The sequence below is a fragment of the Notamacropus eugenii genome, chromosome 1, assembly GCF_028372415.1.
Source record: "Notamacropus eugenii isolate mMacEug1 chromosome 1, mMacEug1.pri_v2, whole genome shotgun sequence".
Taxonomy (NCBI): Eukaryota; Metazoa; Chordata; class Mammalia; order Diprotodontia; family Macropodidae; genus Notamacropus; species Notamacropus eugenii.
The window spans coordinates 1028420-1041110 of record NC_092872.1 but is presented as its reverse complement, the minus strand read 5'-3'; the positions used below and the strand labels follow the sequence as shown (position 1 = coordinate 1041110).

Below are 12691 nucleotides of genomic sequence, written 5' to 3'. Positions count from 1 at the left end.
TGTGGAAATAAATGTTGAAAACTAAAAATAAACAAATAAACATCAAGAATGAAAAAATATTTATATCATCACTTCTATAGTAATGAAGAACTGGAAACAAAGTCAAAGGCTATTGGCTGGGTATTGACTAAACAAATGTTGGTGCATGAATGTAATGAAATATCACTGTTACAGAAAATTATAAACATGGTGATGACTACAGAGAAGATTTATATGAACAGACGCAACATGAAGGAAGCAGAAATAAGAAAATAACATAACCGATGATTTCAACAACATAAACAGAAAGAAGCAGAACAAAACAACTGAAAGTGAGTATTTCCAAAGTATCGAGCCCCAAGAAAAAATATGAGGAGATGGGGGCGGAGCCCTGTGTATAGTAACAGATTTTCTTGAGATCTGGATTGTTTTTGCTGATTTTTTTCTCTTATTTTTTAAAAAATTATTTGTCATAAAGAATAACTGGAGGTGGGGAGCTAGTGAGGGAGAAACATGCAGGGCAAAATCTAGACAACATAGAGACAAACAATGTCCCCCAAACTCTAAGAGATGAGAGGTCATCAATGCTTAGGGAGTTCTAATGGAACCTAATATGGGATGAGACGGCCACCGAAGGGCACGCCTGCCACCACACACATTCACTGACTGGCTGCCTTTAAAAGGGCATTCGTGAGAGGCGAGAATGAGCAGGTGTTAAAAGTGGCAAAGTCTTAGAAGAACAGTGTTAGGAAGGAAAAAGTACATTATGAACTGAGATATGTAATAAACGTTAAATATAGCAAAAGAAGCCGTTTAAAGCAATGCCAATGATCAACAGTAAGAACACAGAAGGGACAGGACATCTGCTCAGGGGAAAGGCAGGTGAGAAGGGAGGATGAGAAAAGATCAGCCGAATGGGAGACTGTTCAACTGTATTATGCTTCTATTTTTCTCAACTAATGACCTTCAGACCAGTAATAGCAAAATAAAAATTGCTAATAAGGAACTGAAACTCAAGAGAAGTAAACAAATGTTCAGAGAGTACCTAATTACCTTTATTTTAAGTACACATCACCTGGAATAATGACTATATCCCAAAGTATGGAAAGAATTTGCAAATATGATTGTTGCGCTGCTACTGGAAGACTGAGGGATCATGGCAAACATAAAGATGGAAATGCCATTAACAAAGCACATGTTAATTTCAGCAAAGAATATGACAAAGTCTTTCAGGATATCCTTGTGGACCAGAGGAAGAAGTCGACCTGATAATGGTACAGTTAAATGGCTTCTCAAAATTGATTAATGAATCAACCAGAAGAGATTTCTCTAATTGAGTGCCATGTCCTTGACCTTGTCTCATTCAACATTTTTCAGTAAGATAGATGAATAAACAGGTGGTACGCTTATCAAATATACAAATGACAAAACTCTGGGAGGGATGGCTAGTGGTTTAGATGACAAAAAGAGGATTTTAAAGGATCCTGGCAGACTGAACTCATGGGCTAAAGCTGACAAAATGAAATATGATAGGGATAAACAAAAGGCCACTGAGATTTTAAAAAAAAATCTGTACAAATAAAGTACAAAATGGGGGAGGTGAAGCTAAACAGCAGCCTGTGTGAAAAGAAAATGTAAGGGTTTTAGGGAACTGAAAGCTCAGAGTGAGTCAGCAGCAAGTTACAGCATCCAGAAAAGCTGATGCCATCTTAGGCTTTGCAGACGGACGGATAGTTTCTACAGTGAGAGAAATGATGGTCTGACTTCCCTGTGCCCTGGTGAGACCAGATCTGGTATGCTGTGGTCTACAGTTTAAAAGGATCATTGAGAAGATGGAGCAAGATGATGACAGGACCCAGAACCATGGCATAGGATTCTAAGTTGAAAAATCCTGTTTAGCTGGAGAAGACTGGGGGGAAAGGGGCCTGAGAGGGGTCTTCAAGTATATGAAGGACTGCCCTGTGGGAAAGGGACTGGGTTTGTTCCACTCGGACCCAGAGAGAAGAAATAATATTAAATGGTAGAAATTATAAAGAGGCACTCTGGGGTTCAAATTAATGAAAAATGCCTTGCACTTAATACAGTCTAAACAAATGTGGTATGGGCCACCTTGGGGAGAAGTGAGGGTGAGGGTGAGGGGCATACTAAGGAATACAGACAGTTCTCTATCACTGGAGATGTTTAAGGAGAAACTCTAAATCCATCTCTTGCTGGGGATGGTATATAGAGGATTTGTGCTTTGTGGAGGGATTTGGACTAAATGACCTCTGAGGTCCCTTCAAACTCTGGAATTTTATGACTTCTGAAACCACAATTATTAATAGTTAAGTGAACTATAAGGCAGAGATCTGAACAGAAATAGACTCCATTTTATTCTCAAACATCAATATCTAGAATTTCAAATGTCCCAAATAAGGAAGGAATTGTTCATATTTAACAAATAATCCTAGTAGATACTTTCAGTGCCTTGGTAAAGTCAGGCCTAGACTTCAATAAAGTAACATTATTTTTCTGGCCTTCCTTTGTCATTCTATAACCAACAGAGTCAAGGCTAAAGTCAAGTTAGGAATAGACTGACTTAATTACAAGGGTAAACCAATTCTAGTTTCCTTCTCTCAAGGATGGAACAAGTGCCTATGATTAAAGTGAAGATGAAGGCAAACTTTGGTTATTTACCCTATTTGATGTGATGTGAGGTAAGAGATCAGTCATTCTTGAAATCGGAAGAGACTTCTTCGTTAATTCTTGGGAATTCATTAACTTCATGAAATGAATGGCATAGCACAACACCAAAACAGTGGTATACAAAAGCTGGGGAAGAAAAGAGAAAAGTGGATTTCCTAAATTTAAACAAAATGGTTTTTCAAACTAAAATAAGATCAGGTTGCTGCATCTGCTAAATTTAACTTCAAATGTCAATCAGGAAATAAAATTGTTATTAAAGATTCCATAGAATTCTTCATCAGTGATCCTTGATCATACATCTTCATTCAGTTTGTCATTGATAAAACAATCACTTCAATAGAGAACTGCTATACCCAACAGAAAATGACATGGGCACTGTTCAATAGCACCCACGAACACTGCAGAACAGTGAGAAATGTCCTAACTTTGGCTTAGCCAAAATGACATGAGTAACTTTAGAAGGAACAGCTTCCAACATTACCACCACTCAAAGCCCCACAGCAATATTAGATAACAGACTAACTGGATGAGTGTTTGGACAGAGTAGTTCAGTTACACCACCCAAAAAGTACATTGTGGGCATTCACAATTGCTCTGCCTGGGAGTGCCTGATTGTACGGAGGCCTGGGGATTGTCTACCTTTATAGGAGTACTTTCCATAAATTCCGGAAATCTGTGGAATTTATGATTACCAAAAAGACCCCACATCTGCTTTATTTGCAGAGAAGCTGCCAGTCCTCTCCTCTCTCCTCCTCTCAAGTACACAGTTGGCAGGATGGGAGGAGGGCTGATAAGAAAGGTCCCTCCTCCCTCCACCCATCCTGGAGACAAAGACCAGCTACAGGGGCCAGCCAGGAGGTGCAGGCAAGAATGTTTGTTCTCAGGCTGGGTGAGGGGAGAGAAAGCATGCTTTCATAAGTGCTTACTTGCTCCCTTTTCCCACTGAGAACAGAATCGAACGGCAGCTGTCAGAATAGGGGCACTATCTCCATCTCCGCCTTTCCAAGGGAGAACTCCAGTGATGCCCCTGATACTATGGAGGCCTCAGCCAAAAAAAAAGAGAAAGAGAAAAACCTTCTCCCACAACAGGCTTTTTTGCTTTACCCAACCTTAACAAAAGAACCTCCAGTCAATTCTTAGGGACACAGAAACCTGAATGTGGGAAAAATATGATAAAGAGAAAATTCCAACCCTTCCACCTTTCTATTATCTTAGAGGCAGATACAGCTTTACTAAAAGTGTCCTAAGTGCTCACAGTGGTAGGCTGCAATTTCCCTGGACTGAGAAACACAGAGAAGTGGGCAAAGCCTATGAACACTTGAAACACAATGTATCTTAATTACTGTGTATTTTACTAAACATTTGCTACTAATACTTGGGAACAAGTAAGAGAATTAGTTTGAGAAAAGGAAAGAGGCAGTTGGGTGAAAGTGAGTTTACATCATTGTAGTGGGCAGGGGTGGAGGTGGCGGCTCCACCGGTATATGGAAGTGTGATGTTTCTTTCTGAACTTACAGAGTAACCCAGTAGAATCCCTGAGAGGAATCCTAAATGGAGGAGAAAGGAAAACTGGGACCCTGAGAAAGCTTCCTGTAAAGCAGGGAACTCAGAATCAGCTCTTATTTAACTGCTTAGTGAATTGGCATATAGCCTGAGTAAGGCTGAAACAAGCAAGAAGGCCATGCCTTCCCTAAAAATAGCTTTATATGCCAGGGTGTGGTCCTGTCCAACAGAGCTATTCAAGGAACTGTTTCACAAAACTGAAAAACAGAAGACAGCACTAAAGTTTTGCCTTTTCTAATCAAGCATGACCAACCAAACTATCAAGAAATCTCTATTAAATGCCTACTACGTGCAGAGCCTCAGGGTAGGCACAGTGGACAACACAAGTGGTCTTTGCTCTCAGAGAAGGGTGCACGTTGGGGAGTCAGAGCTTGTACACCTTAAAAAGATAACAAACTAAATTATAAAGGAATAGACGATAGGTGTCAAACGAGTGATAGAGACAATCCATGCTAGAGTGGGGGCTGCAGCGGTTAAATAGGCTTTGTAGAAAAGGTGGAACCTAAGTGAGACCTTGAAGAGGTTCTGGGAAGGTAGCTGCCAGAGGGTTACCTTTTGCAACCCATATTCATGTCCTTCAAATTCTTTCATTTCAATTTTATGTGCAATCTTGCATATGTTTTTGGCCAACCGTGGTCAAAAAAGCATTTTTCTGGGATTCAGAGGTCAATTGTCACTTCATAAGTCACAAGTAGTGATTCAAAGGCTGATGAATATAACATCTCAAAAGAATTCTCATTCTGACCATCAATTTTCCATTTTCAAAACCAGTAACTCTTTAATTTTCAATTTTTATCAAACTTAATAATTTTTAATTTCTATTAAGTACTAATTGTAAAGTCAAGATACAAGGGATATTTTTTAAAAACCTACTTTTGGCTCACACAGCAAGTGCTTTTACCAAGTAAGTGTTTAATGAATGCTTTCTGAATTAAACCCAATATTCTGCCATTTTATCAATAAATATAGATGAAATTGAAATTATTATTCAAAATGTTATAATAAAATGTCTTCCCTTGTACTAGCCAAAAATTTTCAAAGTGTTTGTGGAATAAGCAGGAGAATTTAAGATTTAAAATTAACATAATCAGAATGCACACTAAGGAAAAAATGTTTAAGGTAAGGGTACATACATTTAGAAAAATCTTAGGTTAACTTATTAAAGACAAGGTTTAAGATGAGGATAAAACTAACTTGGAAGTTCTACCTATTTCACAAGAACTTGTACAAAATCCCAAGAAAGAAACAGAAATTCAATCTGATTTTTTCCCTCTCCACCAGCCTTACTGTTTTTAAAGGAAAAACCCACTGCAAAATATGATAATATGATAATCAGAGATGATCAAAGATAAGATCAAGATAATCAAAAAGTATTTTACATAGAGGCGTATTCTCCTGGCTTGTTTCAGCCCTTGCACTGGCTATGTGCCAATTCATTAAGTGGTTAAAGAAAATCTGATTCTGAGTTCACTGCTTTGAAGGAAGCCTTCCCTGGGTCCCTATTTCCCTTTCTCCCCTATTTAAAATTCCTAAACAGGCCAGGCTTGCAGAACACACCAGGTTACCAGGAAGCACCTGGAGTTTCTGTGCTTCTAATGCCATTAGAAGCCCATAGAGATAACAGCCAAAGATGAAATACCAGCAAAACTAACAGTCTAACATTTCTATGAGCCTTCTTTTTGAAGATTCTTGGGACACGGATTATTTATTTTAATCAACTAAGAATAAACGACATGAAAAAAGAAGAAAATTTTTAAAAATGGCTATTATACAAAAATCTAAAAAGCTATGAAATTCACCTGGGCAAGAGAAAAGATGTAAAGTCCCCAGTGAGGCAAGCACACGACTAGAACAGCTATGAAAACACATCTGAGGATGACTGACAAACTTTCAGCAATCACCTGCAAAAACATTTTTAAAAGATTAACCTCAGACTAAAACTAATAGGACAGCTAGAAAAATCTGAGAATCCCGCACAAACTTCTTATTTACAATAAGTTATTTACAATATTTCTTTGCTTATCAAATCAGTTTTTCATAAATCCTAATGGTAAAAGTCAATTCTGGACTAGCCCTCTTCTAAGATATTAAATGAGGGAAATCCCGCTTACTGAACTTTCCCTGGACTATGCGGATATCTTCTTTCCGGACCTCATTTAAGAACAGAACTAGAACCGCCCCCCTCTCCCCAAAGTAACCTTTTCTCTTTCTTTTGGCATTTTGTTCCAATAGTCTTAGCAGATCATGTACCAACCTTCAGCCTGACCAACATATGTGTTTGTGCTAAGACCCAGAAAGGTTCTCCTAAGAGTTCAATCACCGCAGAGAGACCAAACGCTGCCACTCCAACTCCATAATTGGGAACTACATTAGGATCAGGCACTTCAAGGATCTGGGACCAGACCCTACCCAGGAACAAGGACCAAAACAAACCCAAGGGGACTCTAAAAGAAAATTTAAACATCTGCATTAAGGAAATTCAGTATTATCATGAATTTATAATACAAATTTAAAAATCAATATAACCCATATAGGAAATTCAGTTGTATTAATTAACTTTCCAAGATATACTTGAAAATTAAAAATACTAGAAAAATTTTGGTCCTGTGATTTACGGAGTATGTGGAAATAACAGAAAGCATTGTTAGTAACAAAATCCTAGGAACCCAAAAACATACAATACATTAAAGCAATCAAAGATGCTCCCCCTCATCAGACGTTTTGGCAAGTTTCTCTTCTTCCAGCCACAACCTGATGCTCTGAGAAACTACATGTGAAAACTAGATTCGGAAAGAACCTGGCTTTAATTTAGCAGGTTTAGGTTTTAATTAGTTTTTAATTAATTAATTAGGTTTTAATTAGTAATATTAATGACTATTTAATCAGTTTTCTCAAACAATCAGATACCTCCGTTGATTAAGCTTTCTTTCTCCACCAAATCACAACTTACGTCAGCCATAAGAGGTTGATTGTTTGGCTCCAATTTCGGTTTGTACTCCCACTCAGACACGCCCTGCGGAATGCCTCTCTTGCTAAGAAGGTGACAGTCGAGTAAAGCAATGTTAGCCTAAAGAAGAAAAACAGGTGGCAGCATGATCCCGCTTGTTTCTTCACAATAATAATTCCTGGGGCTTTGCCAGTACCATGACAAAATAAGATTCCATTACAACTGGTGAAGTGCAGAGGAGAAGACAGTTGTCACCATCAGAATTTTCCTAGGGGCCACATCTAGGCCATGGTCAGCTTTAAAACTCAAGGAAAGTACAGGACCATTCAACAACCTGCAGACCTCATGGCCATGGGAAAAGACGTCTGAGTATGAAGGGGTAAAGGACACCAGCACTTCAGTTCTCTGGCTATAAGTGCTCTTGGCAACGCTGGTGCCACTGGGTTTCTTGTCAACAGCAGAGAGACTACAGAATCAGTGATGCTCCAGACAGATACTTACACTATCAACCCGAATGAGAGTAGTACAACTCAATTTAATGGCAAGCCTTTACTGGGCGTAAGACCAAACTAAGTGCTGTGAGGGATACAAAAGTCCTTGTCTCCATCTAAACATATCTTTGGTTTCCTTTCTGTAATAGAGGGAGGGGGTGGCAAAAGCCAGATGGCAGAAGAGCAGTTCTCTTCGGAAGTTTGCTATCTTTTAGCAAACCAAGGGAAGGCTATGCCGTAGTAACAAAAGTGGAGACACAGACGCTCTAAAGACTATTTTATTCCAATTGTTCCTCACTCATTATAATTATATAAAAAAGATGGTAGACTAGCTACTTGGCCCTGTGATTAAACAAATCACTATCTTTCCCCACTACAGAAATCAACCCTCATGGGACTTTTTCCACACGTTTTCCTCCCCTCCTCAAATTCCCTATGGGGCTCTGAAAGCACACAAAACATAATACCTGGCAGGGAAAACAATTCATGTGTCCATTCAAACTAAAATCAATGATTTTCTCAGCTACTCCGCAGTCATGGCTTTTCATGACCACAACAGTAAAGCAAACAAACAGGCAAAGAAAAACCACAAGAACCCCACCACAACATAAGAACTGATCAAGGGAGGCACATACACTGCTCCTGAAAGAAGATGACAGGCTATTATAAAGTCTAAGGAAAAACATAAGTGGAGACGCTGGGTACGGACAATGCTAAAGCATGTCTCTATTTACCTTACATTGACTATTCCAAGTATTTCTTTTGAAAGAAATCGAAGTGTAAATGCATTCAAACCGAAGGTAATCAAACGAAACAACACCTATAAAACAAAGGAACGTCAGAATACCATCCTGATAACACTGAAGTTGCTGTCCTATAAACAAAGATGCAGTTGCACTAAAATCATGCAAATAACATAAGGTGGATTTATATTTTCTTCCTAAACACCCCTGTGAGGAGGTATGAAAAGGTGCCCTGGAAAGTATTTTAAAGCATTCTCAGTTTACAGAAAATGCCATCATAGGGATAGTAAATGGTTATTTTAGGTAAAAAGGAAGGCAAGGAAGAGAAACCTAGTTCTAGAACCATACTGGCATTCCCTCTAACTGAAAAGCAGTATTCTGTTTATAAATATAATACATAAAGTATTTCAGATACAGTGGGGCTTAGCCAGCTCAATAAAAAGAAAGACAGAAATCGCTGAGTTGGCGTGGCTGTAGTTTAAATTAATGAGTCTGATGAGCCACTTAATATGTTTTTACTTGAAAAGAAAATAAAAATAGGGATTTGGAATATCTCAATCTTTCTAACTCAATATCTGGCACTGACCTAACTCATTTTGTTCTTCAGGTGAAATAAATCAAACATTTTGAAAAATTTAAAAGAAAAGTATGACAATTAAAGCAAAGTAACAAAACACTGTTGCTTAAAAGCCTTTAATGAAAAGTATTTGTCTGAGGACAGTGGAGCATCTCTCAGCAGACAGGGAGCTGACTCCAGAGCCAGGAAGTCCCGGTTCGATTCCTAACTCTGAGACACAAAGTCTAGCTAAATCAATAAACAAAAAACCCAAGCAGATAAATCAATAAATGAGTCGGATTAAGGGTCATAACGTTTTCACTCTCTCTTCTTCAATACATCCCTTCCTTTGGAGCTTCAGTTCCCTTTCTGTAAAACAGGGCAAATTAACTGTCCTGGTTCTTTTACTGGGTTAATATTGAGGATCGCGGTAAATGTCAGACATGCAAGCAATCTGAAAAAGCTCAGATCACCATATAAATGAGAAGTGTTAGTCTTCCCCCTTTCTCTTCCTCCCCACCCCACCCCCCACTGGCAGAAGCACTAACAGATGCTCAATCAAGAATCACAAAATTGTGGGTTTAAATATAAAGCCATCACCGCCATTTCCACAGGAGAAGCTGAGAAACCATACAAGAATGGGCAAGGGCCCTTTAAGAATGCTAAGTATTGTTCTTTTTGTAAGATCATGTATCGACATTCCGTCCCCAAAATCAACTACGATTTCACGGAAACGCAGGAGCTAAACACCTTGTGGGTACAAAGAGAGCAAGGGGTGTCACTCCCCAGCCCTCTAGCTCTAGAGGATCCAGGCAGATGAATGGGAGCAGGGAAAGGCTCGTGCGTCCCTGGCCCTCCTTCCTTCGATACTGACCTTGTACCTCTCATCTAAGAGACACACCCTAATCGAATGCTTCTTAAACAACTCTTGGCGCTCTGTAAGGAACAACTGACCACTAAATTTAGATTAGGATGTAAGCGCATTAATAGAGAAATGGAATTTTTGAGGAAGGAAAGAGAGGGGGCTTGGTGCGGCTGACCAAGGACCGAACCATCCTCCGGCCTCAGCGCTGGAAGGTGAGGTCCTGCCTGGCTCTAACACCTGGGATAAAACAAAACCAGGTGCACCAAGCGCGCTTCCCACAATTCCGTGTGTTTGGAGGTCCAGGGGACCGCCTGCACATTCTTTATCCGATGGATCTGGGGGTTTAAAAACCTGACCTAACTTGTACGTATCCACGGGGTTCATTTCTTAATTCATTTCCGCAGCCACTTTACGAAGGGGTCAGCCTCACCGAGTCGGAGTTTCCTTGTCAGTTTAACAGGAGAGGAATGCCCATTTCCGGGGGGGGGGCCGTGTAAAAGGGGGGCCCCTCCAGCTCCGGGTTACTGCGGGCGCTCGCGACCCCCTGGGAGGCAGGGAGGCGCTACTTGGGTTATCCCCTTTTTACAGAGGAGCGGACAAGTGACCAGCCCACGGTCACCCGGAGCTCGCGCGTGTCTGGGGCCGCGTTTGAACTCGGATCTTCCTGACGCCAGGTGTGGCGGCTGCCCCGACGAGGGCGCTGAGGCCCCCAATGGGGAACGGAACCCAGGGGGCCCAGCTCGCTCGAAGGCTCCCTCCCCGCCAAGATACACGGGGGAAGGCTCCCGGGGATGCTCCGGGCCGGGCCCAGCAGGGGCGGACAAGGGCCGCGGCGCGTCCTGGGGCGGCGCGCGATACCTGCAGCAGGAGCCCCGAGGAGGCGAGCCGGGCGGCCTGGCCCAGCACCTCCGAACCCGCCCGAGGATCCGGGCCTCCCGGGACCTCCGGGCCGCGCATCCCCTCCGCGTCCCCGCGCCACCAGTTACCAGGAAACTCCGTGCGCCGCCCGCGCCCCGCCCTCCCTCCGTCGCGCGTAGATGGCGTCACGCAGCGGTCGGCCCGCTGATTGGCGAGGGCCGCGAAGGGGGGCGGGGCCCAGGGGTCCTCACAGCGCCTGCGCAGTTTTACTTTCGTGGAAGAGGCCGTTCGGGCTGCGTGATGCATCTCCCCAACAGAGGAGGAAACCGAGGCCCAGAGAAGCCCCAAAGTCACTTAGACAGCGAGTGCCAAGGAGGCGCCGCCTCCCTTTGCCTGCGGCCAGTCCGGGCGTCCAGCCTGGCGGAGGGGGCAGGAGCCGGACCGGGGTCACGTCACTAGTGTCCGGAGCCAGGGAAGCCAGGAGGCCTGAGGGACAGCCGGAGAGAATGCTGGGAATGTCGGGATGGAGCGTGTGGGTCGTGGGCCTGAAGGCCGGTTCTAGACGTCTTCGGGAGCCCTGGGGGGCGGGGGTGGGGGCGGGGTGGGCAGCTGTGCCCTTGGAAGGTCAGCGTGGCAGCCGAGTGGGGCAGCGGCCGAGGCCAGTCACCGGGCAGGAGGTGAGGAGGCCCTGCATGGGGCTGTTTGGTGGCAGAAGGTTCAGGACACGACGAGTGACCGGACACGTGCCGTAGGAGGATGAGGATGAGCCTAGGTGCCTGGGAGGAGAGCAGCGCCCTGAGCAGTCACAGGGCAAGCAGAAAGAAGGAAGGTTTGGGGCAGTGGGGAGACGTAGAGTTCAGTTGTGGACACGCTGAGTGTAAGATGTCTACAGGACAGACAGGATGAGAGGATGTGAGACTGGAATTTAGAGGATTTAGAACTGGACAAGTGGACTGGAGAATCGTCTACACAGGGAGAATCCCTGGAACCTGTCTGATGGTATCACCAAAGGAAAATGTGCAGAAGAAGAAGGTCCAGGAGAGAGCCTTGGAGGACACCGGGGGTTAGCAGGTGGGACCGGGATGAAGATCCATAAAACAAATTCATCTGGAGCAACAAAAGGTCGAAAATTGCAAGAGAAAGAAAATAATTTTTAAAGTAAGAATGAAGACAGAAACACTTCCAGATTTCAAACTTTTACCATGATCAAAAACTATTTGACATTGGTTAAGAAGATTGAAAAGCAGAATAGAAATAGACCAGGAAAGCAAGAATTTGAAACTGTCTTAACCCAGTAACCCAGGAACGTGAGCTCTTTGTGGAATGGTTAAATTGACAAGAATTGCTGGAAAAAACAGGAAGGCAGTTTGGCAAAAAAAAAATAGTTATAGACCAGCACCTTACAAGATGTACTACGATAAGTTTCAAATGGTTATTTGACCTAAATACAAAAGGTCACGTAGTAGAAAAACTGGAGGAAAATAGAAGGAGGTTCCTTTCACAGCTGTGACTAGGAGGAGAATTCTTTACCAAACAAGGAATAGAGGAGCTCAGAAAAGATAAAGTGGGCCATTTCAGTTGCATGACATCAAAAAGCTTTTGCATGAACAGAATTAATGAGGCTAGGGAGAGGAAAAGTCTCAACTGGAAAAACAAATCTTTGTAGCAAGTTATCTCTGATAAAGGTCTGCTATCCAAGGCATGTAAAGAATTCTCACAAATAAAACTGTCATTCCTGTATAACTACAGTTAAGTGATAAAAGGCTATGAACAATTTGCAAAAGAAAAATTACAAACTATTAACAACTATGTGAATGATTTCTCCAGATCACTAATATAAGAAAAATATAAATTAAAGCAACTGAGGTTTTTAACCTCACATCCAGCAGTTAAGCAAAAATGACAAAAGATGAAGACAGGCACATTCATACACTGTTGGTGGAACTGTGAAAGAGTCTAATTGTTCTGGGTTTCAATTTGGAATTATGCAGAAAAGTGACTAAA

The 12691-nt window shown here is 42.2% G+C and overlaps 1 protein-coding gene across 4 annotated transcripts in view; it reads right to left on the bottom strand.

Annotated features, from left to right (window-relative positions):
* Nucleotides 1-10865, bottom strand: part of RFT1 (RFT1 glycolipid translocator homolog) — a 43746-nt gene extending 32881 nt beyond the window's left edge. The window contains exons 1-6 of one of the 4 annotated variants that reach the window (XM_072649575.1): nucleotides 10688-10865; nucleotides 8400-8485; nucleotides 7178-7294; nucleotides 6482-6671; nucleotides 6027-6128; nucleotides 2656-2790 (exon numbers count right to left, since the gene is read on the bottom strand). In XM_072649575.1, the coding sequence (XP_072505676.1) occupies nucleotides 2656-2790; nucleotides 6027-6128; nucleotides 6482-6671; nucleotides 7178-7294; nucleotides 8400-8485; nucleotides 10688-10786 (729 nt within the window). In that variant the 5' untranslated portion in view covers nucleotides 10787-10865. The remainder of the gene's footprint in view (nucleotides 1-2655; nucleotides 2791-6026; nucleotides 6129-6481; nucleotides 6672-7177; nucleotides 7295-8399; nucleotides 8486-10687) is intronic. The other 3 variants (XM_072649591.1, XM_072649596.1, XM_072649584.1) reach the window with 3 other exon arrangements.
* Between the last annotated feature and the right edge of the window lie 1826 nt (nucleotides 10866-12691).